Genomic DNA, 24,467 nt, shown 5'->3' on the forward strand with positions numbered 1-24,467 from the left:
CTTACTGTTACTATCAAAGTGGAAGGTGATTTGAGGAAGACTTTTTAATATTAGAATTGTGTAGTTAGTAGTCCAAGGAAGAGTAAATTGCTTGTGTGATGAAGTTTCCACCTGGACCATAAGCTTATTTTGTATCTCATGGATTCTAAAAAGTTGGATTTTAATTTGGAGGGGCTATTTCTTTTCGTTTGCTAGTTGCTGCCAAAGCATTGTGCCAAAACCATCAGTCAAGCAGTCAACAAAAAGTCAAAAAAACAGACTGGAAAGAAAGGAGAACCTGAAAGAGAGAAACCAGGAGTAGAAAGCATGAGGAAAAACAGATTGGTTGTGACAAAGTAAGCCGCCTGTTCTGTGCCTTTCACCTTGAATCCCAAGTTAAAACATCTGTGTTTTACATATTGAATGCTTCTTGCTTAATTTGTTTGAGTAAATTTAATTGACTCTAAATACGACAGCGCTGTAGCCTGCGAGCATGTGATGCTTGTAGCTTGTATGGAGACTGAATCGTGTCGCGTCGAGCAGAAGGAATGTGTGTCCCTGGAATTTATCCCCTCGGCTGTTTCCTTTCCGGAGCAGAAAGGATCCCTGTGCTGCAGCTGGGTTTCCTGTCTAGTTACATTAATTGTTGTGGAACTGGGAGTCCAAAGAATAGATGGCATCTTTAATTCTGCCGTGCTTTAATACTGTTAACCAGGTAAAGTACAGGCTGAGCTGGAAGTTCTGGCTGCCGAAAGGCTGTTTGCTGCCTTCAGCTGCTGGGGTGGAGTTCTGAGGCTACAGTGCCTGTACCAACTGGGAAGGTTTCCTTGTAGTGGCTATAGAAAAACTGAAAAAAAAACAGCAAATCAATAACAAAAAAAAAAAAACAACACTTGAAAGAGACAAGAGGAAAGATTAATAAATATAGTTTGGGGCGTAAGAGGTGATAGGGGAGGAAAAGGTAGAAGGTAATTGTTGGGAGAGATCAGAAGGCAAGATGGTAGAGTGATAAAAGTAGGAAGAGGAAGGAGGCTAAGAGAAGGAAACAATAAATGTTTAGTGTTGTGGCTGGGAGTGCTGAAACACACACTGCTGAAAGGGAAGTGGTTTTGCTACAGTTGCAACAACCAAACATCAGGGAACTGTAAAGATTAGAGAAGTTGAGGGAGAAGAACTCACTTGTGGCTTAGGATTCCCTCCCTCAATGTTTTTAGGTTTTTAGTACTGACTAGTAGCCAACATTACTTGTATTGCTTAGTTCGGTTAGAAAAAAAACACCGTAACAGGCTGTTCTTTGAGAGGGCAAAAATATACATATTTTTATATGTATATATGTAAAAATACCTCTCACATCACTCTGATGCAGATCAGTATGCAGTTGTAGGATGTGTTCTTACCCAAAATACTCATTTTTAAGTGAGCTAGAAAAGTGTCTCAAAGCAGAAAAAGATAATGAAAGGAAGACTTAGAACTTCACTTGCTCTTGAGACGTGTTTCGTCCAGCGTGTGCTTTCCGTGACAATACATGCTTATGTTTCATTAAATATTTGTCTTAATTCCTTGTTGCCTGTTCCCAAAGCCTGGACAAACTGCACACTGCACTTTCCGAGCTCTGCTTCTCCATCAATTACGTACCGAACATGGTGGTTTGGGAACACACGTTTACCCCAAGAGAATACCTAACGTCTCACCTGGAAATCCGCTTTACCAAGTAAGAAATATTGCAAAGTTAGAAGTGCTCAAATACAAAATAAGGCTCTTGTTGATTTGATGTTGGAATTATTGTATACTTAGTACATAAAAGTATTTTTTAAAGGTGGATTCCGAAACTCTTAAGTCAAATTATGACTAAAATGACAATGAGGTTATATATGCAGACATACACAATTGTTAGTTCCTGTTTTAAAATGGAATATATTGAAATAAATATCACCTGTTCAACAGCCTGATCCTGCATTCCTAGTCCTGTGTATTTTGCAGGAGTTGGTGAGGCTTATTCTTAGGCATTTATAAAGACTGTCTTCCCAGCGTTCTTTTGCACAGTGCTGGATTGCTTCAAGTGTTTGAGTTTACTGGTGTGCTGAAGGGAAATCTTAAAACCAGAACTCAAGACCTGGCAAAGCTAACCGGGAAGATATTTTAATTACCTTTTTTTCTTAAAATAAAAAGTGTTGCCTCTTGATATTCCTGTCTGTTCTCACCTTGATCTTCCTGTCGTTAATCACAGTAACAGGCAAACGGCAGCTTCTGGAGAGGACTTCATATTAAGCCAGCCAGCTGTCCCAGTTGTGTTTTATGCCAAGGATTGCTAGTTATGTATTTCAAGCAGGGTACAAATACTTAAGTTTCAGTCATCAAGACATAATACTAGGCCACTAGAACACTCCATCTTTCGAGTAAGACAAGGTGGCAAGAAAGTGAAGATAACTTCATGACTTTATAAGAAGTCAGCTGTAATTCTTCAGGTTTATGAACCTAGACCAGTGTTGATCACTTGTGCTTATTTTTTTAATTTTGCCAGGGGGCTGGCATGTGGATTGGAACCGAAGCCACAGGCAGGTGATTTTCAGAGCTGCTTTCCGTTTTCTTGCCTCGTGACAGAAATTAGGCTCGTTGGCCAAACAGAATGAATCTTCAGTTTATCGTTATTTTTCAGATCTTTAAGTGACATTTCTCCCAGAGATTTACAGTTTACCTTTAAAGAAAACATTAGTGTTGCAGTGTTACGAGTTTTTTTGTTTGCTGTCTTTCAAGATAACTTTGAGAGTTTATTTTTTTTAATACTGTGTGAGCTGAGGCAGAAAGAAGAAAGATGAAATGGTGTGGTCTGTGTCTTAGGAAATCTATGCATTTAAATACAGGAGGCATAGTTAATGTTGCAAGATAATCAGACGTGCCTTTAAATTCTTAGGCAAAGCAACACAAGACAGAAGTTTTGCTTTGAACATTTTGAATTCATAATTATAGCTCTATTATTTTTTTAGAGATATTTCAAACTACAACTATGACAGTAACTTTGGTCAAAGACTCTTTGCCTTAGTTAATATGCTTCAGCACTCTAATACATCATTGCTCTTGCGTCTCCCAGAAGTTTTGCATTTTAAAAGACTTCAACAGTAATTTATTTACCAAAGTAGTTGTAATATCAGTCTTCCCATTGTGGATTGCCCTTATATATGAAGGGCAGGAGAAGCTTTATTTTAAAAATACTCTGTGATATTCTTACAGTCTAATGAAATTTTTGCTGGAACTATGAATACAGTTGTCTTTGGCACCTAGAACTATTTTTAAAAGCGCTGGTGTAGCATGTGCATTGATTAAAGTTTTGTACTTACAGATTGGAGAAGTACTCGGATAAAAGCTTTGAATATAAAATCATTTTTATAGCTGCATCTTTGTTTAATTTCACTACTAAATGCAATTTATTTGTTCCCCCTTTTTTTTTGTTTCTAAAAGGTCTATTGTTGGAATGACTATGTATAATCAAGCAACGCAAGAGATTGCAAAGCCTTCAGAGCTGTTAACCAGTGTAAGAGCCTATATGACAGTCCTCCAGTCAATAGAAAATTATGTACAGATCGACATTACACGAGTATTTAACAATGTTCTGCTTCAGCAAACCCAGCATTTAGATAGTCATGGTGAGCCAACCATTACCAGTCTGTACACAAATTGGTAAGTAATTGTATGAACGCTTGTGACAAGTTTTTAAATATTATTTCTATGTAATTAGAAATCTGGACTTGGAAAAGTGGAGTTGTTTGCAATTTTCTTAAGTTTCTGACTTCACAAGTTTATTTCTCTCAACACCTTTTAAAAGCACTGTAAGGTTTGCCTGTTTTGAAATTCACTTTTTATAGGGGGGAGATGTAGAGTAAGATGCAGATACCAGTTGAACTATGAAAGTACAACTTTAGTCTATAGGCTTTGCTGTCCCTCGTCACACAAGTATACTTCATCTGTATAGAGTATCTTATGTCTTTTTTCATCTAAAACTTTTCCCCTTTCCTCATAAGGTATTTGGAAACTTTGCTACGGCAAGTCAGCAACGGTCACATAGCCTATTTTCCAGCCATGAAGGCATTTGTGAATTTGCCTACCGAAAATGAACTGACGTTTAACGCTGAGGAATACTCCGACATATCAGGTAAACTCGGATGTTTCTACCAAATATTTGTATGGGATAGTTATCGCATGCTTGAGTAATTAGAATAACAGCAACTCTGTTACAGACAGCATTTGTGAAACTTTAGTAGTATTTTAAGTACTTAAGTATTTAAGTACACGTTTCCTAATTTCAGTCAGAGCAGGGTTATTGCATTTCGGCCACAGACACAGGAGCATGATGTGTTGGTGACTGCTGCTTCAGTTCTGTTATGATACAAGTTCTTGGATCTAAAATTCTATTTTGCGGTGAAATGTTTTGCGATAGATACGTGATGAGCATCAAATAACTGAAGAAGGAATGTTTGAAGTAGAACAGTTTGTTTTATTTCTCAGAAATGAGAGCCCTTTCCGAACTTCTGGGACCATACGGCATGAAGTTCCTAAGTGAAAGTCTGATGTGGCACATTTCTTCACAGGTTGCTGAGCTTAAGGTAACCTTGGGAAACTGGTGGGTGGGAAGGCTGGGAGTTTTCTGTTTAAGTTTACTTTTGGACATTTAATAGCTGTGTTTCTGCCTGCCATCTTTCTGAAAAGACTGCTTCAAACAAACTGATAAAGCTGTGAATTTTACTCTCATTCTGTAGTACGTTTGCACATGTAGTACGTGTGCATCCCACATTTTTCTGCAGCTGAAGGGGCAGGACTTTATGCAGACTCTGATTTCTGTGTTAGATACTCTAAGTTAGGGGTCCAGTCTCTTTTTATCATCAATGGGAAGAAAAATGTTTTTCAAGATCTCCAGCCGCTTGCAAAGCTCTTACCCAAGTCTGTTGACTCTCAAAACTTAGCGTGAAAATCTGAAATGTTTCTCAGTCATCTGTAAGGACTTTCTGAGCTTACCATGTGTGTTAGCATCATTGGTGAGTTTACATGGGTCGGAGCCTTCAGGTCTCTCTTCTTTGCTAGTTTCCTCAGTTTTAGACATATGCTGTTCCCTCTAGTGGAACAGGATCCGTGTATTATAAATGTCTGTATTCTGAGAAATAAACCTGCTACCTACAGTAACACAAACAACCAATAAAGTTGATGCCATGAAAAAAAAAAATTGGAAATATGGGCATGTCAAGGAAGCTATTTACATGTGTATTCAAAGCAACGAACCATGACAAGGGAAACACTTGGTGCCTATGTAATTAAGTCTTTCTCTGGAAAGAGGTTTTAATAAATTTAATAACGTGTACTACTTTCCCAGGATAGTCACACTATTAAAATGCCACTAATTGGCATATATTTGCTTTTCGTATGACTTACTCTTTTAATGTCATTTCCAAATTTAATTCCAAGTTGTTATTACATCTCATCATCTTCAGTTTATTTAACCACTAATTAAATAAGGATTTTTTGGGTAACTATTCATGCATGCTGTGTTTTTAGAAATGCACACAAATACTTGAGATCTAAGGAACTTACTTTTTTTTTTTCTTCAACAACAATTTATTATTATTAGCATACCAGGCCTTTAAAAGTGTGGTTTTAGTATATCCCATGTTACAATTTTGAAGATCTTGGTCTCCCTTTAAACATTGTGAATTTCGGTGCTGCTGAGTTGCTAGGATGCATGGTGCCCTAAAAGATTTGAAGCCTTGTATTCAACATGAAGCTGAAGGAGCGGGGCTGCTCCTGCCTTCCCATCTGCCCCAAGAGCATGCAGCAGACCACCCAGACAGGGTCGTTGATTCCTTTTGCCCATTCCAATTTTTGAGTTCTAGGATGAGACTTTCCAAGTAAGAACACTATGATTTTAAGGTTAACTTCTGTGACTCCTGATTATACACAAAGTGACATCTGTCACATTTCAATAAAACACAAAGCCATGGGGCAGAAATTTGTTGGTCACTGCTGTCATTGTCCACTTGCTGTGCAATTGTCGTACTTCCTCAAAGTCAGCACGATTGATACTGTAGCTCTGTGTATTTTTTTAAAAAAGAAACTTTAAATTATCTCTGAGAGCTGTTGTTTTCTGATATTGCTAAGGATAAGCAGAACATAATGTAGATCCACATGCATGTGATGACATATTTGGAGGAAAAAAAGTAATAAAATGTTCATCTCTTTGGCTGAGATGCAGTTGGCTTAGCAAGAGAGCGCTGAGAAACATCTGTGTTTGGGGGAAGGAAGCAACAAGAGGGAGAGAATGGGGAATTTATTAAGAGTAGGGTTCAACACGCTTGCTTTGCTGCCCGCAGTGGGACCAGGTGTTGGTTTCGTATCTGAAGTTTAAGACTGGGGTGAGGAGGGGACGTTTGCCTCGTTTCAGTTACTATTGGAACTGTATTCCAGCCTGTTCCTTTTCAGTCTGAAACTAACATGCTGGTCCTTCTTTGTAACGCTGAAAGCTCCACGCAGTAACGATGCGCGTGGGCCATTGCCTTCGGTCTTGCATTCTGGAGAGCTTTGAGGGATTTAGATGAAAATGTCACACATCTGCCAAGGTCTGGTACATGGGTTGGTTTAGAATTGCCCATCTTGTTTTCGGTGCAAACCAGTCATGCTTCTGTGCTGCAAGCCAAAGCAAATCTTGCGCGTTTGTGTTGCATGCATTCTTGGAGCTGGTGAGTTTGCTGCAGCTTGTGCAGCTTATTTCTTTCCTTGCCTCTCACTGAAGGTGAGAATAATGGAAGTGGGAAGACTGGGTGGATTATGGATAGACTTGAGTATGGAAATAGCATGACCATGACACAACGTAATTGAATCTGAGAGGTCTAAGCAGCTGGACACATCTGCTTTGAGGCTGCTTGACTAGGAGGTGGGAGTAACCACAGATCCCCACTTATTTCATAGCAGCGTTATCGTTTAAGTTGTGTAGGTTTTTTCCCCTTCTGTGGTCACAGGAGTGTTTACTCGGAAATTAAATTTCCCTGCTTGTCAGTTGCTATACTTTGCCCTGTTTTCAGCCTGGATTGAAGCGAAGTAAAATAAAACTGTTAAAGCAGTTAGCAGAACTGTCCAAGGTCAAATGCTCTTGGATCCTTAGCAGTAGGTTCCTGCAGATATGTCTCCTCTTAGGTTTTATGGTACATCTTAAATTACATTCCAGGCTTATAATGGCCTACATGTTTGATGAATAATAGTTCTTCCTGCTCCCCTCTCGTTTATCCTTTTCTTTGTGCTGCTTAGTAATTAAGGTGGATTGGGATGCATCCATTGGAAAAATAAAACTATTAATCACTTTGGAAGACCACCCCAATCCAGAATATCTTGTTTTCTTTCTCCGCTTTCTAGTTCTTTTCTACCTTGATGTTGTTTAGTATACAAAGCACTAAATTAAATCTTCTTTAGAAGAGGGAAAACATTTTCTTCATGTAATGTTCAGAAGCACACAAGATACCTAAATTTTCTTGGCTGCTGGTTGTCCTCTACCTGAAGAGAAATAATCGTACTTTCCATTTCTGAAATAGGGTACTCTGCATTCAAACTGCAAAAATATTTTTTGTAAGAATAAAGTACATATTTCTTGCTTGAAGAGAGTTTAAAAATACTACTTGGCACAACGTAAGTTCCTCAGCTAGCAAGAAACCCTTTTTGGATGTGACATTTCATAGATGTGATTATGCAATCTCTGTAATTTTACATCTGATACATACTTGGAGAATGATTGCGGGAACGTTACTACATTTACCCTAATGCTACAAGTTGCATGTGTGAGGGCTGTTACAAATCAGAAACAGACACACATTTTTCTATTCTTTTTGTCAAACTGATAGGAAAAATACTGAACTTCAGTTTAACTGTTTCCGGCTAAGGTGTTGGGACTTGAATCAAAGTCTTTGGTTTTATTTTATATTAAAATGGAAGAAAATTTCAAGTAAACTGCATCTAGGTTTAACAATCTGACTCTTACACTCCTCATTCCATTTTTCAGTTTTACCAACGTTAAATTTCTGATCCTTACAGCATAGCTAGTGAAAGGAGCAACCCAAAATAATGGATTCCTTTGTGAATCTGCATTTTTATTTGTATGGGTATGCCTTTCTTATAAAAGAATGGAATAGCATGAGAAGCTATTGTTTGGTTTTACTGAGTGTCATTCCCTTGTTTTAAGAAGTTGCACACATTGTTGAATATAAAAATTGTGTTCCAAGGGGTATCTAATCGTCTGCTTTTCGATTCAGAGCTTATTGGTTTTGGGCAGAGTAGGGCCTGGCAATACCACTGATACCGCAGTCCCGTGAAGAACACAGTGGGAACATCTGTATTCCATGAGTTTAGTTGCCTCTCTGCCAGACTGAAATATCCTGTGATGCATTTAGCTTGTTAACATGCCGAAATCTATAGCTGACCTGAATCCTTCCTTCTTTTTAGAAACTTGTGGTGGAGAACGTTGAAGTCCTGACCCAGATGAGGACCAGCTTCGACAAGCCGGACCAGATGGCAGCGCTCTTTAAGAGATTATCATGTGGGTAACTAGCAAGGTCCTACTAAAGATATAGAATGGCTTTTTATCTTTGTCTTTGTAAAGAAAATGAGAGAAACTAATTTTCCCGTATTAAGTATCCAGAAGCAGCGAAATATATGTGAGCTCCTACAAACTGATGGGTCTTTTCAAAATTTTCCAGTCTTCTCATGTACAGACAAAATGAGATTTCAGTGTCAGTATTGCATAGGCACTATAGTAGTGATGAGCTTTGAGCATCTTTTCAGGGATGATAGCACATAGCTAATCTGAAACTGGGTGCATAGCTGAGAATACAGGCTTTTTTGGTGCATGTTTCTGATTTGATTCCATCACAGTGTAAATTTTTACATCTAATTAACGTAAGTAATTATTTTAAACAAAAATAATTATTTTAAAGAAACGTTTTTGGTCTCCAGAAAACACAGAACTAGTGTTAGCAGTCAGTATTGTCAGGGTTCATTCCATGAAGTGGTTAACAGGATTGTCTTATACTGAAAATCCCATTGTCGACTCAGCTATAAAAACCTGCTTAAGCTGTGTTTATTTTGGCTTTTTTAAGGAATGCTGTTGTTTCAGTACCTTGCAGTTTTTCAGTATTTTGTTAAATGTTTTCTTTCTCCTCAGCTGTTGACAGTGTTTTGAAGAGAATGACAATTATTGGTGTTATCTTGTCTTTTCGGTCGTTGGCACAGGAAGCACTTAGAGATGTAAGAAATAACTGAATATGTTCCAAATAACTTTTGTTTGTGTTTAATTTAATGGAATGGTAGGGTGTTTAAAGCTTCACTACTTAGGAATGCTGCTGCTTAAACGGTTGGCATGAAGGTAAAATGTCAATGCACAGTCATAACTGAACTTTGAATTGCAAGCTGGTGGTGGGGGAATCTACTTTTTGGGTAAAGTTCAGAGAAATGTTACATTAAAACATATATGTTTTAGTTTGAGCATGCCTCTCAATGTTTTCTGTGTTTAGTGCATTTTAAAAGCTTTCATTTCACTTTGTTTGCAAACAGCTTTATTTTACGTTTATTAGGCTTTAATGTGTTAGATCTACAAACAAGTTCATATGCATAAAATAAAAATTTGTTTTAAAAAAAATAATTCCAGTAAAATAATAGTAGTGTCTAATTAATCATTAAAATGGGAAGTATTTTTTCTCATTTTGTATGTTTGTCTCTCTTAGGTCTTATCGTACCACATTCCTTTCCTTGTAAGTTCCATCGAGGACTTTAAAGATCACATTCCAAGAGAGACTGACATGAAGGTAATGTTTGGCCCAAAGGGTGGTGGAGGCATTTTTGGAGCTTACTGAAAATATGTAAGGGACTAGACTTACATGCTTAGTGTGAAAAATCCAGAAACAGAGAATACCCTTTTTTTTTCCCAAACCACTAAGTAGTTGTGCATCTGCAGCCTCCTAATGTTCTGGGAAAAAAACTCCAACTGGTAGGATAAGCACAAGTCTCTATTTGCCTGTGATCACATTTGAGAACTTTCTTGGAAAGAATTAAGAACAAAATTTATCAAGTGTTAGGACATGACTAAGCCATAAAAGGAAGAATACTGAGCTGCTTCATAGTGTGAGCAGTATAACCAGTACAACTAAAAGTTTCAAGGACTCTGGGTACATGGTTGGAGCTCTTAGCATGTAATAGATACAAGTCTGATTTTGACCTTAAATTGAAAATTCTGCTGAACCTGCTGTCTGAAATGCTTGGAAAAAAGTTAGCAGCTTAAATAAGATGCCTTGCTTCTGAGTGGTGGTGTGTGTCTGTCCAAAAACCCTTGTTGGTGAATCACGTGGCTTCTGGGCACACATGCACAGTAGTAGCTGCAGCCTGGCTGATTTTTTTAATCTCTTGTTGCAGCTTGAAGCCCATGAAGGTTTGCAAGCTTCTTACTGGTGTTGTGACGATTTGATTTGCAGGAAATGTGTAGTGGGACATAGAGCACGCAACTCGTGATTCGCTTTTACAGAAACAATTTTTAGAAATTTGCTCTGGAGCAAAGGACGGGTTTTGAGGGCTGGAATATGTTGTTATTCCTGAACTTGAAGTTTTATATTTTGCCGTTTACTCTTGAGGAAAGAACTTAGGTTCTGTTGTGTGTGAAGATTGACTGAATAAAAAACATCCTTCTCCTTTTTAAAAGTACTTTACAAGAGCAGTTCAGAGTCCATTATACTGCACCTTGTGATGTCAGAAGACATGGTTTAGCAGTCTGTGTGAAGATGAGTCAGAGGCTGCATGAAGAATAGAAGTTGCTGGAATTTCACACATACACTATTTCACTCCAAAATACAGTCACGTGCTCTTTGAAATACGCAATGCCGATAAACCAGCCATGTCCGTTTGATGTCTCAGAAAACATTGAAATTCATACCACAGTAGAGGATTTCTGTGGAAATGTTATGGAAAATTAACTTCAAGGATACTGGTTCATGATAAAAATTACATCAAAGTGATGCAAGTTGCCTTTGCACTTCCCAAGAAAAGCCTTTCTAAAATTCTTACCCATAGTTACAGAGAAAATCGTTGATCACCAAAGCATCGTGCTCCAGTATTGAACTTGAGGAATCAGCATGCAGAAGAGATGAGGAGGGGAGTTCACTGCTTACTTAGTTTGATCTTTTCAGAAAGCATCTTAACACCTTCTGGTGTAAAAGGGGGTGCTGAAAAGTAGGGTGGGATAAAGGCTGCAACAGTAATTATTGAAGAGAGTGTTTTACCATTGACATTTTTAAGCTGATGATAACAGATCGTTTTAAACATCTTGGTGTGTCTCTAAAGACATCACTGAAGTCATTTGTGTCAGCAGATGCAAGGAAGCACAGTACTTGCTGCTTCTCTTGTGGAAGTCACTGGAGTAATTTGCAGTCACTGGAAAAATTAGATGGCAAAAAAACCTATCTACTGCTAAATAAAAGCATGCCAAGGACTGTTCTCTGGCTCATGCTATGTAGCACCACCTAGTTGCCTATGCTTCATGTTGTTTGGCTGTTGACCTTCTCTGGGTGTGCTGTAGTTCCACTGTGATTCTTAAGTGTTCTTATTTTATGTGTGTGTTTTTCTAGTTCACAGTGTCTGAAATAAGTTCCAAGTGCTGTGGTACAGTCCACCATGCTGGTGTCCGCGTGATACCAACCGTAGATGGTCACGTCTCGTGGTGTGGCGTGACGCCATGTAGACTTGTTGAAAGTACATAGCTTGCCTGGATAATGTTGGAGGACTGTGCACGGAGAAGGAGCCAAACCTGTGTAATCTTGTTCATGGTGCCTACTGGGAGCCCTGACATGTTCTACCTTGCAACTCTGCCAGGGCTTTGTCTTGAAAACAGCTTGTTGGACAGGCCAGGACTGTGCTATGAGCCTGCTAACAATTAAAGCTCTGTGGACGATCAGCAGCTCATTGTCTGAGTTTTCTCCTGGCCTTGTCACATACAGCAGTGCAACTGTAAGCCACAAAGGCTTCTGTTGGGACAATAGGGCTGACTTTTTTTTCTTAAATGAAGGCATGTCAACAGACAGATCTTTACAAGGCTTTGTGCAATGGATTAGGACAATTGCCCAATTGGGTGTATTTTAGGACATAACAACATAGTAATTTCCTGTGTATTGAATTTACCAAGCAAAGCATAAATAGCTTTAAAGCTGTTGATGAAGTAAATACTCATTATGCAACGTTATTTTTGTTTTAGTATCCGTGAAACCTATGATTTGGGGTGACTGGTGAAATGGGGATTTGTTCTCCTTTTATTTGGTTATTTTTAATATTAAATTGTTGGGATGTCTATACAGGCTTTTAGAAGCAGGCTTGCATTTGTTCCCCTGTTGCTCCTTAACCAGGTGGTTGTGAACCAGTTCCCATCCAGATGTTCCGTAATTCTTTTAACGCAGGACAGTGCTCAAGCTAGTACCGATGGTCCTGGTGGCAGCGTGGTACCGTGCCAACAACATTGTGTGCTTTTCGTGTCAGAGCTTGCCCTCGGGTAGCCAGGCTGGAGCACGCGAAGAAAGATAGTCTGGTGCTATTGCTGGTGTTTCCCATAGTCCTTTGTGTTTGGGATAAACCTGCTTTTGCAGAGATTCATCTGAACTACAGCTTGGGATACTTTATCCAAAATATAAATTGGGGAAAGAGAGAAGAGCGGTATCAAACATTCGTTAATGGCAATAAAAGGTACAGCCTGCAACGGGCTGGAAAATGGAACACGTTTCAAGATGTTCTTAGTCCTTCCAAGTGTTCATGCCATTTGGAGTCTGCTTCTTGGCGCTTGGAATCACTGGACACTGAATCTGTATCAAATTTGATGTTGCAAGATTTCTGCCTTACCCTAGTATTTCACCAGATTGAGATTTTGGCTTTTGACTGAAAATGCTGTATTTGCAGATGTTAGCTGATGCTTTAGAACTGGTAGAGCAAATCTGTTGGTTTCTTTTGATCAGTGAAGAAAGATGTAGAAACAGCTAATTGGAAGTCAGGATGTTTGCTTTGGAGATAATGTAGAAAAGCATACAAGCTGTGTTTGGCTTGACAAAAAGAAATAACCTAGCACGCAAAGTACTGACCCAGCTGTTCAGTGTAGGTTAGAAACAAACAGAAATCTAGAGTCTCTTTATCCTGTTTTAGCCAAGTGTCTGAAATTCCTTAGTGCTTCAGACTCTAATGTGAACATTTTAAACTTGACAGCAAAACTGTGCTTCATTATGTTTACACAAAAAGTGTTCAGTGTTGTCTTTTTTGTAATTGTCTGTCTTCTGGTCCTCAGGTGGCAATGAATGTATACGAACTGTCATCAGCTGCTGGATTGCCTTGTGAGATTGATCCTGCCTTGGTCGTAGCACTGTCTTCCCAAAAATCAGGTAAAAAGTTATAACTTAAAAAATGTAATTGTTTTAAAAAAAAAATTTTAAAAAGGGGCAGCAAAAAAATAATTGCTGTCAGGCATGGAAGTGGTTAAAGTGCTAGGGGAAGACTTTTATATCTTGGGTGCTTTGTATTCCTTCAATGAACCCCATAAATGGCCTAAGAACATGAATTATTTGTGCCTGCTGAAGTGTTACCTTGAGAATCTTTTCAACCACATATGAGTTAACTTGTTGGCCTAGAAAAGAATAACAAGTAGATGTTGAAGGAGTTCAGCAGCTGATGGTGAAAGCTGCTGTATTTAAGGACACCGAAAACAAGACTCACAGACAGGATGGGTTCTGTTGCACAGATGTGTAACACATCTGTGCCAGGTAAGTGGGCATTGGAAGCTGCACCCAGCTGAATGCACTGCATGAATTTCACAGCGTTGTCACTGGAGTGTGTACAGGTGTTAACATGGAGCTTACAAGGGGAAACAGGGTAAAATAAACATGTTGATGTTCCAACATGTGTAGTGCTTCCTCTTACTTGCTTTAAAGCAGCCCTGTCTAAGCTGTTAGGTCTGTTTACTCTGGCAGGTTCCAAGGCATGAATTAAGACTCTTAAGTGCTTTTTGACAGTCTTAAGCTTTTTTCCCTGTCTTCCCTTAGAGAGCACTTTATTGCTTTTTTTTCCCTGTGAATAGTGGCTAGTTAATGTTATAATCAGATGATGAGTATTTTAAAATGCTACCCAAGTTGTTTTTTCTTGCTTTAAGAGTAGTTATTTTGGGAGGGGAAGATACAGCGAACTCCAAGGGGCATTTGAGTATTCAAACTCAAGTGTCAAGCACAATTTCTTTGTGTACCTTAAAAAAAAAAAGTGTATTTGTTTTATATACATTGTATGTATATCTTTGGAAGACAGCTAGTATCTGAAACGTCATTTTAAATTGATTCTTTTCATTGTGGTGCAGCTTTGAAACGTTTAAGCTGGGTAAACATGACAGGCAATTTCTGTATGTTTTCATGATTGGTCAGGATCTTGTATTTTGACTCTTACCTTTGCAGTTTGAAGTATTTTGCTTTTAGTAATTCGGTTTGTACAGACATAAGTACTGTGTTTCACCAACTGTTGACTTTTTAGGCCAATCTGATGCTAATATTTAGTGATGCTGCTGTTTTTGAAAACACAAGGTTTTGGTGTGAGTTGGGGTGAGCGCACGTCACGTTCTGCTCATTTACCAAAGGGAGAGTGCAAGAGAAGCTCTCCTCACCTCAGAGCAGATTTACACCAGCGTGTACGAATACTACTCTGCACAGCATATTAAAGCCTTAGTAACTAGATGATTAGAAGTGATAGGGTGGCAGTGGCTTACCTTTGTTCTTGTAGGTAACGAACTGGACGTTTTGAAGCTCCACCCTGTGTCTTTTGGCAAGACTGACATCATATTCCTCTTTTCACAATACAGACATCTGTTGTTGATGGGTTTAAATCTCAGTTCGATCAAACATTTTATTTTCCAAACCACCTACAGTTGAAAGGGAGTACTGTAAGATTACTTCTTTAATTAAAGAACTTTGTTTTTGTTTTTAGAAAATATTAGTCCAGAAGAAGAATATAAAATTGCTTGCCTGCTCATGGTCTTCGTGGCTGTCTCCTTGCCGACTTTGGCTAGTAATGTGATGTCTCAGTATAGTCCTGCCATTGAAGGTAACGTAGAGTCTGCAGATGTTTGCTGTGGATGCTTTCTTCGTGATAGTCCTGGTAGTTTCTTGAATGCTTTTGCTTTAAATATTTACTAAAGTCTTACAGTGACCAAAATTTGAAATTAGCCCTAATCCAAGGAAGTTCTTCTGAAAGTTATTTCAAAAGGTATTTAGAATCATAGAATGGTTTGGGTTGGAAGGGACCTCAAAGATCATCTAGTTCCAACCCCCCTGCCATGGGCAGGGACACTCTCCACTACACCAGGTTGCCCAAAGCCTCATCCAACCTGGCCTTGAACACTTCCAGGGATGGGGCAGTCACAACTTCTCTGGGCAACCTGTGCCAGTACCTCACCACCCTCAATGTAAAGAATTTCTTTCTTATATCTAACCTAAATCTCCCCTCTTTCCGTTTAAATCCGTTGCCCCTTGTCCTATCACTACACACCCTTGTAACTTAACTCAAACTTAACTCTTGTTTGAGATCACTTCCCATGAAAAAAAGAGTCGTCTCAAGATTTTAAGAACAGTTCAGATACTGTAGGGGGCAATCTTGTCCTAATATATGGAATTGCTAGAGCATACATTCTACATTAATTAGTGTGAGACTTACTATGTAATAGTATAGATGTTTTAGCTTTACATTGGCTTTGGGCCACTCATACAAGGTGTCTTTTCTGTATGTAATATGCTGTTCACATCACTAGGCATAACATTTGGAAAGCAGAGTCTGGAAGGTGTAAGCTGCACACAGAATTATATCCTATGCAGTAGTTCAACTTTTTTTAAAAAAAAAAAGTAGTCTTTGCCTCAAGGAAATTCTTTGCATGTAATCCACCAAAAAAAGTTTTCTTTCAGACAAAAACATTGAAAAAAAAGAAGACCGACAGAACTATTCCAACACATACAAAATTCACCTTTCAGCTGTTCAAGCTATTTCCTTTGTGATGTGTAGCATGGCTTTCGTAGAAGACCGTGTTTATTCTGCATCCATTTACTGAGCACAGTGTGTTTTTTCTTTCTTTTTTTTTTTTTTTTTTTCAAGTTGCATTATTTTTAATCGGGTCAAAATTTAACTCGGAAAGAATGTCTAAACTGACTTCTGAAAATTTAAAGTACCAGGAAAAGACCAAAAATTCTGAAAGAATTCTGAAAGCCTTTTGTATCACTTAGTGTAGTATGCAAACCACGTTTTTTGAAAGACCCAAGGTAGTTGTTATAAATGGGGTTAATTAACGTTTTCTTCAGTTTTGAGGGATTAGGGATTTATTAGCTCTAGTTTCATTTTAAACAGATAGTGTAGCCTCTTGCCAGTTGTGAAACAGTTGGATAAATACCTGATGCGGTGAGTAGAACTTGAACACTGATTTGAAAAGTTATGAATTTTTAAATTAACAGCTTTTTCTGATGAATAGGGAGAATAATCTGTAACCTGAAGTGTTGCTTCATATTATCTGCACTCTCATAGTATTTATACTGCTTTTTGTGAGCTTTTTCAAAGCCATAATGACTGAATGAAAATCTCAGAATATAGACAAGAGCAAGAAATATCAAATGTGATTGGTGAGGGGCACGAGTAGAAACTTGCTTGTTAAAGGAGAGTCAGGTTGGTTCTCAAGCCCAAATAAACTTGCTGATGTGTGTTTAAGACCACATCTCCTAAATATTGTTTATAGTTTTCGTAAAACAAATCGTCTGGAAGCACTTTTTGCTACCAGTTTTCCTTACCTACTGCGGAGTCTCAAAACTTACACTACTTGCCAGAGGGGCAGTACTAAAACTTTTTAACGGTGATTATATTTTCACATTCTCCCCTCTGCAGATTTATTTCTAAGAACATGAGTCAGGCTAGTAAGAGGTTCTCCAGCAAGTTAGAGCTCGTGCAGGTTTGTCTTCCTCAAACTCCCCTCTCTTCCAAGGAACTGCTTAGCCCTCAGGTTTTAGCAGGCTGAAACAACAGATACTTCTTATCTTCTGCCTGTTCTGTATCATGTAGCTTAAATATTCCAGTTTCTCTGATTTCTTTTACGTGCAGTAGCTCTTAGCATGAAGTCAGGCAAAGCTTGTTTCAAAGTGGGTTCTTTAAGTACAATCAATAAGATCTCGTAGTTAGAACTGACTGGAGAGAAGTTACATCTAGAACTCAAAGAAGCCTGTATTAGGAGTTGCTACTGATTTTACGAGATGTGGCCTCAGTATTATGTAATTCTTCACTGAGTGGGCTCTTTTATATTGGGAGGAAGAGAGTCTGGCAAAAGGAATACATAAAATATGTTCACTCTACAAAAATAACTGAACAAACAGAATAGACCTTGTATGTCCTGCCTTCCTTGCATAATATTTTTTCTTGCATTCTGCTCTTATTGTAGAACATCTGGCTTTAGACACTTAATACAGATGCTGTTTCCAGAATAAGAACTTAATAAATGCTGCTTTTTGGGAAGTAAATTCCCTGGATAAAACCTGAATTCATCCATCAACAAGTCACAGATTTGAAGGAGTTTCAGCTTTCTAATCTGGCAAGGCATACTTCCCAAACACAGACGCTTCTTGGACAGCTTTAGCAATGTCTGCGTTCTCTCTGCCTACTTCAAGATCAAGCCTGTTTGTTCCACTAGCTCCAGATAAAGGCTCAGATTCGGACAGACCTTTACTTTTGTTCCCAATAAGAAGTCTGAGCTGCTAGTCAAATACCAGGCCAGAGAACTAATTTGTTGTCTAGAGGCTAGACTGGAACACTAGTCTGCAAGACACATAGCCTTTTCTAAATACTTGAAACCTGTTGCAGGTTGGAAGACAACTGTTCCTCAGTTGAATTCCCTCGCCAATGCTTTTTCTACTGTCTCCGAGACATAAAAATGAAGTCACTTTAAAAAAAAAACAAGCTACTTCAAAAACAAATATAAATTTAAATCAGCAGAATTAAGCAGAACAGATGTTCTTGACTAATGTTCAAGGAAAGTGGTCATCTGTTCTTTTTTTGGACTAGCATATTCATGCAGCAATATTTAATTTAAAAAAAGGAGATGGATTAGGAGTATCAACTTGGGGGGGGGGGGGGGGGGGGCCTGCTGGTGGAGATCCACAGGGACCTTTGCTGGGACCTACAGAGCAGCATATTCATAGACCACCTGGAAGGGGGGATGAAGAGTGAGGTGAGAAAATGCAAAGTTACTTGAGAGTATTAGAGGAGTGAAGAGCTGCAGATAGATATTATGACATTGAGCAATTTGAGCAATGAAGGGACAGATAAAATTCATTTTAAGTAACAATGTGATATGCAAGGGGGAAAAAAAATTAATTTTCTGAGGTGGAGTGGTGAGGTCTAGCTGACCTCACCGTTCAAGCATGATCTTGGAGTTGCGATAAATGACTGAATGAAAAAATGATCTCAGTGCTCCACAATGGTCAAAAAGAATTGGTGACAATCAGCAATGTTTACGTGCTTCAGTACTTGTCAGCTCTGACCACCTCCGTTTCGTATGTTCACGCTTTCCCAAGATACTTGCCCAGGTGACTATTCATTTTGTTTTGAAGTGATAGATTTGACTTAATTTACCTAAAAGAGATAGCAGGCTTACTGAGGAACAGTTCTGCTGTCTGGGAGAACTGGTGTCATTTAATCACCTTCCAGGCCTTGGAAGCCTGGGTGAATTTTAGGCAAGATGTTACGTAGGGCAATTAGCAATTCAACAGTTTTGTTCTTGAGTTCCTGTAGAAATCTTGAGTGAATGCCATCTGGGCACGATGACTTGTTGGTTTACACAGAGGGGAGAAAAATAGCCAATTAGCTTGAAAAAAATCCTGCTTGCTCATGTCTCTTTAGCCTAGTCAAGTGGCAATACCCTCAGGTTTTGTAGAAACCAGATAAACTTCCAATATGTTCTTTTTCTTTATTTCTAAAAACCACGTGGATCTTTGTCAGGTGCTTGTGGCCATCACAGCACCGAGCAGGGAGATCCGTGCTTCTGGCTGCTTTCCTGATACCCGAGGGCTTTGTTCCTGAGGCTGAAAGTTGATCTTTTGTTGTGACAAGGCCGTTTACTCTTCAGTGATATTTTCCAAAGAATGCTGTCATTTTCAAACGTGATGCTGAGGTAATTTGTGTATGTTTTTGTTTAGGGCATTGCAACAACATTCACTGCTTGGCAAAAGCTATCAACCAGATTGCTGCAGCTTTATTTACCATCCACAAGGGAAGCATTGAAGACCGTCTTAAAGAATTCTTGGCTGTATGTATAACTGCATTTCCAGAGCTGGCTTCTCTAAAAAGAGGGGAATTTTCACCCCCTGATGCCCTGCAATCCGTTTGGTACATGGTCTAGCTGGTGCAGTGCTGTCAAGAAATTAGCAATGTGTTTGTCACTGCAAGTGTTGCCTTTCCAGTGGCCATGAGTGATCTGAATCACAAGGACATAAAGATTTAGATGAGTATGGATGAGTATTGATTAACCAACATTTATTCCAATAGCCATATTGCTTCATAATGCTGGTAATTTTACTACTTTTCCTGCAGTTGTAGATTGCAGAGAAACTAAAGTTATTGTATAACACAGCGTTGATTTTGATTAGGAGAAAACCAGCTGTGGGTAAGTTACTTTTTGAAGTCTAGCAATAGGTTAAAATTCATATCTCAATGAGAAAAATATCTCTTGACTTGAATATTTTTAAATGCAGGTAGAAAATGTAATTAATTTGGGATGCAACGCGATCGATTTCATATAAATCTGGTTTTGGTGCTCAAGAGAAAAGCACGTTGTTAACACAAGTCTGTGTGTAGATGAAATTTAGTAGTAGTCTTGTAGCAACAGTCAGCTGGGTGTGATGGCAGAAAGTAACAGTAGTAAATCAGTACAGGTGTCATAATTTTTTTTCGGTATAATCCATAGTATTTTAGCACATACCACGTCTTACATTGTGTGGTCCATGACTGGAAAAGGAAATGTGCGATGCATGCAAGGTCAGGATTACGTCTAGCAGGCTTCTGCCATGATGTGTTGGACTCTGTAGTTTATTTTACCCTTCCAAAAAAGATAGCTCCAGAGTGGCTTTTGAGGTGTGCCTTTTGACATGCCTGCCCTTCTGAAACAGTAGCTGTCTGACAGTGGTATCTATCTTACAGGGATGTTTGGGAAGAGGAATTTTTATGCTTCAGAGTAGGTTGAAGATCAAAGCTTCTGAAATCCTTAGTGATGCTTAGAAAAAAATCAAAAGCCCTTAGGTGGTGGTGATGCATTTTAAATGCATTTTGGCGTGCTGCTTGAGTAGAAATAGAATTTTTAAAGTGGCTCTTAATTAGCCAATACCTGAAGGGAAACTAAAGGCTAAAAGGGCAGCTTTACTTTAATTTCTAAAAACTACTGTGGTTTTACCTGATTTTTGCTGTTTGGCCTTGAAATGTGAAAAAATATCCCCTCCTTCCCTTATTTTAGGTGCCCTCCACACTTATGGGAGTGGGATAATGGTAACTTTCCATAACTAGAAGTCCACAGAAACAATTTTTCTTTCTTTTTTTTTTCCTTGAAAGGATCTTTTACTTCTGGAAGTTCATTGCATTTTGTAAAACAGAAAAAAAAAACCTTTGGCCATTGACCTTGTCTAATGCAACTGCTGGCTGTAAAAGATGAAAGAGAAATGGTTGTGTCAAGTTGCATACATTTGACAAGTGAAGCAAACCAGTATAGTTTCATGTGATAAAAACACTTTTGGTATGAGGTTTGCATTTTTTCAGTGTTAACAAACTGGTTTCAGACCACTGCTTTTACTGCACAGACCATGACTTGATGGTTCAGATATTTTGTTAATCTTTCTTTTTTTCTAACACCTTTTATATATCACTTACTGTTAGTCTGAAAGAAAAACATTTTTCTCAAGAAGAAAATGTACTGCTGGAGATGATCTGCTTTCCTGTTGAAGTTAATTAAATATGGAAAAAAAACTTAACTAGGTTATTTAATATTGATGAGTATATGCTAAGATTCTTTTGAAGCATGCGTATTCACTTGATAGTACAAATTGATTCATGACGGAATTGAAAATCTAAATCAATATTCCTCTTGAACAAAGTTAATATTTTAAGTTAAAATCCATTTCTAGTAAACATGTGATTTAGGCACATCGCCATTGCTTGGTGTGAGGGCATAAATGATGTTTGTACATCTGAAAGTTGAGAAAGAGGGGTCTTTTTTCCAAATTTCCATAAGGCATGAAAACATGGGTTATCAATGTACCTGCAAATTAAGTATTTTACTGTATTCTGTCATCCTGAGCTTGTAAATACCTAAGTATGTGTTACAAGTTTCTAGGATATCTTTTAAAACTAATATTGTAGGGTTGCTCATGGTCTGATAGAATTTACACTTAGGATGACATTTTTTCAGTTAAATATAGCTTAGGATGTAAAACCTAATTTGTCCTTCTGTTGCAAAATGGATATAACTTCAAACAATAAAAACTTCACTTTAAGTCTTACAAAAATGCACTTGGTTTATCTGCCTGTTGGGAAGGGCAGAGGAAGTGAGATCTTGATCCCGTGAGAGTTGTGCTGTTAATTTCAGTAGACTTTATAACGCTCAACCAGTGATTACAACAGGAATTTCTTTGCAATAAGTTAATCACTTTTTGTATTAAAATAGCACATCACTTATTAAACACTACTAGAAATATACAGAAATGGCTCACTGAGACCGAGGCCCGGTGATGGTTCGGTCGCTCAGGATCCCTTCCTTTCCCGTGTCGTTATTAGCACACGCAGTGTCCGTCGGCTCGGGAGTTGATTCCTTGAGAAGGAGGGGGTGAGGGGGGGGGAGTGGAAGGAAATAGCAGAAGCTGGTCAAGGCATTGTTTTATTTATTGCTTTGAAATGCTCATTTTATGTAGCTTGCATCGTCTAGTCTACTGAAGATTGGCCAGGAGACGGACAAAACTACTACAAGGAACAGAGAATCTGTGTACCTGCTACTCGACATGGTAAGTGTGTGTTTGATCTGTGTTACTGACTTAGGGAGCAGGCTCCATAGTGCATCGTTCAGCAGGGGGGGTTTGGGTGTCACCTTGGCTGTTGTAGCTCATGAACGAGTGGAAATCACTTTTTACGTCATTCCTCCTGGCATTCTAATGTCAGGAATTAATGTTTTTCATTCCTCCAGCAATTTTCACCATCGCCCTTTGTTGCCTCAAACATCGTATCACATTGTTCAGATCGTTTTCGTTGTTCCTTTAGTACACACAATAGCAAAATGAAGTTTCACATTAAAGAAGCACTGTTCAGAGTGTGGGGGAGAAAGTCTTCTCTGCTCAGAGGTTTCTCCTTTCAGTCTTGTGTCTCTTTTGGAAATGGCAGGAGTGCTGTATGACTATATAGCAAAGTAAGATGACTGGCCTTGAGAAGTGGTGGGTTTATAGCAAAGAGTTTCTCCCCAACGTTTAAACTTGGTGTTATTTCTTTTTGCTGTGAAATACGTGAGCGGTGGTGTGGTGCCGACCAGAAGTATCTCCACGAGATAGATTAGCAGCAGCAGGCAGCAGGAGGTGTTCTGCAAAACCTTGTGTTTCTGGTATTTTTCAGATTGTGCAGGAGTCTCCGTTCCTGACCATGGATCTCTTGGAGTCTTGTTTCCCTTACGTCCTGCTGAGAAACGCGTACCATGCAGTCTACAAACAAAGCGTCACATCCTCCGCCTGAGTAGCTACTTACTGGAGATAAGACATCTCCTTACTGGAGATAAGACATAGCACGCGTCTGTGTGGCCTCAGTTTTATCTGTAAACTGTGGAGCTCTTTTACTTTATGGCCTGATGAACAGTTTTGTGGATTATAAACTTTTTCCATAAAGTTGTATTTCTGATCAGTGGTTTCTTAATATGGTTGTACTACAATATAAGCTTGGTTGATTTTAGGTTGCACATTCATGGAAAATCTTTTTTTCTCATTTCTTCCTTTTTTTTTTTTTTTTACTTTAGAGCATCAGTTATGTTTAAAAAATACTACTTCTGCTATATGTTTTTTGATATTGATCATGCAAAACAAAAATTGCTTGTTTATTTCCCAGAGGAAAAATGTATTTAGTGATTATTTTAGATAGTGTAGCTTTCATCTGTGTGTAAATTATTTCCTATAGGGAGAGTTATAATCTTGTACCTATTGTTCTTATTGAAAACAAATATTGGATGTGCATTTCTGTGAAGTAATTACAGCATTACTAGTTTTATTTTGAAACATTCACCGATCTGCGTACTATGACACTATCTAACATTAAAAATGTTATAGGACTGCTTATCCTTCAGACAGCGATCTTCTCCCGATACTCTTCAACAACAGCAAGTGGTGTTGTTTGTATAAAGCATAGTGGAAATTTTTTTTAAACTAACTTCTGTGGTGCCCTGTTGGCATTAACACTACCATTGTACCCTGCTGTATAATAAACATTCTTACACATTTATCACATGTTGATAAAATGTTAGCCCTTAACCACTTTTTATATGTTTTAAATTTTTGAAATTCAAGTGTACCTTCCATAACATACAATAAACACTAGACTGTATTATCTGTAGGTGAATTATTTTTAATATAAATGTTATCCTAGTATTTTAAGCTTAAACTGTGCTGTTGTGCATTGATTTACATCTCACAGTTCATTAAATATCAATCCTTAGAGCTTTTATGTGAAGACTTCTTTTAATCCTACACCTTTTGGCTTCTGCAATAGCGAATCTTGTAAAAAGTTGGAAGAAGGAATTAAAAACTATGTAAAAAGTGTCACTTTAGTGCCATTATCCTTTAAATCTTAACATTACATAAGAAAGCGAGAAAAGCATTTATCATAGAATCACAGAACGGTTTGGGTTGGAAGGGACCTCAAAGATCATCCAGTTCCAACTCCCCTGCCATGGGCAGGGACACCCTCCACTACACCAGGTTGCCCAAAGCCTCATCCAACCTGGCCTTGAACACTTCCAGGGATGGGGCAGCCACAGCTTCTCTGGGCAACCAGTTCCAGTGCCTCATCACCCTCAGAGGGAAGAATTTCTTCCTTAGATCCAATCTAAATCTTCCCTCTTTCAGTTTAAAGCCATTGCCCCTTCATGTAGTACGTAGCGATGCCAGTTGTGCCCATAGAAATAAGTGTGGTGTTAAAGTACGAAACCTGAAATAATCATAAAACAGGGCACATTGCTAAAGCAGTAACATCAGGCACTACTGAGACAGATGTATAATAGGCCTTTTTTTATCAGTGGTGCAGGTTGGCGCGCAGGACAGCGCTGGCTCGTTAGCTGGAAGCTGCCCAGATGGTCGTGCTCTCTGATCCCAGCACACAAAAGCTGTGTGTTCCTCAGCGGGCTCTGGACGTCGCATGGAGCCCCTGTTCTC

General features: G+C 38.6%; 1 protein-coding gene across 5 annotated transcripts in view; it reads left to right on the forward strand.

The window, feature by feature from the left end:
• NCKAP1 (NCK associated protein 1) overlaps positions 1-23,846 on the forward strand; it is a 69,778-nt gene extending 45,932 nt beyond the window's left edge. For all 5 annotated transcript variants that reach the window (XM_086615228.1, XM_086615227.1, XM_086615229.1 and 2 more), the window contains 13 exons: positions 196-335; positions 1,559-1,690; positions 3,436-3,654; positions 3,996-4,126; positions 4,480-4,577; positions 8,449-8,542; positions 9,167-9,249; positions 9,726-9,806; positions 13,310-13,403; positions 14,986-15,102; positions 19,221-19,330; positions 21,978-22,067; positions 22,666-23,846. In XM_086615228.1, coding sequence (XP_086471354.1) covers positions 196-335; positions 1,559-1,690; positions 3,436-3,654; positions 3,996-4,126; positions 4,480-4,577; positions 8,449-8,542; positions 9,167-9,249; positions 9,726-9,806; positions 13,310-13,403; positions 14,986-15,102; positions 19,221-19,330; positions 21,978-22,067; positions 22,666-22,782 — 1,506 coding nt within the window. In that variant the 3' untranslated portion in view covers positions 22,783-23,846. The remainder of the gene's footprint in view (positions 1-195; positions 336-1,558; positions 1,691-3,435; positions 3,655-3,995; positions 4,127-4,479; positions 4,578-8,448; positions 8,543-9,166; positions 9,250-9,725; positions 9,807-13,309; positions 13,404-14,985; positions 15,103-19,220; positions 19,331-21,977; positions 22,068-22,665) is intronic.
• Positions 23,847-24,467: the final 621 nt, after the last annotated feature.

The sequence above is a fragment of the Tauraco erythrolophus genome, chromosome 8, assembly GCF_009769465.1.
Source record: "Tauraco erythrolophus isolate bTauEry1 chromosome 8, bTauEry1.pri, whole genome shotgun sequence".
Taxonomy (NCBI): domain Eukaryota; kingdom Metazoa; phylum Chordata; class Aves; order Musophagiformes; family Musophagidae; genus Tauraco; species Tauraco erythrolophus.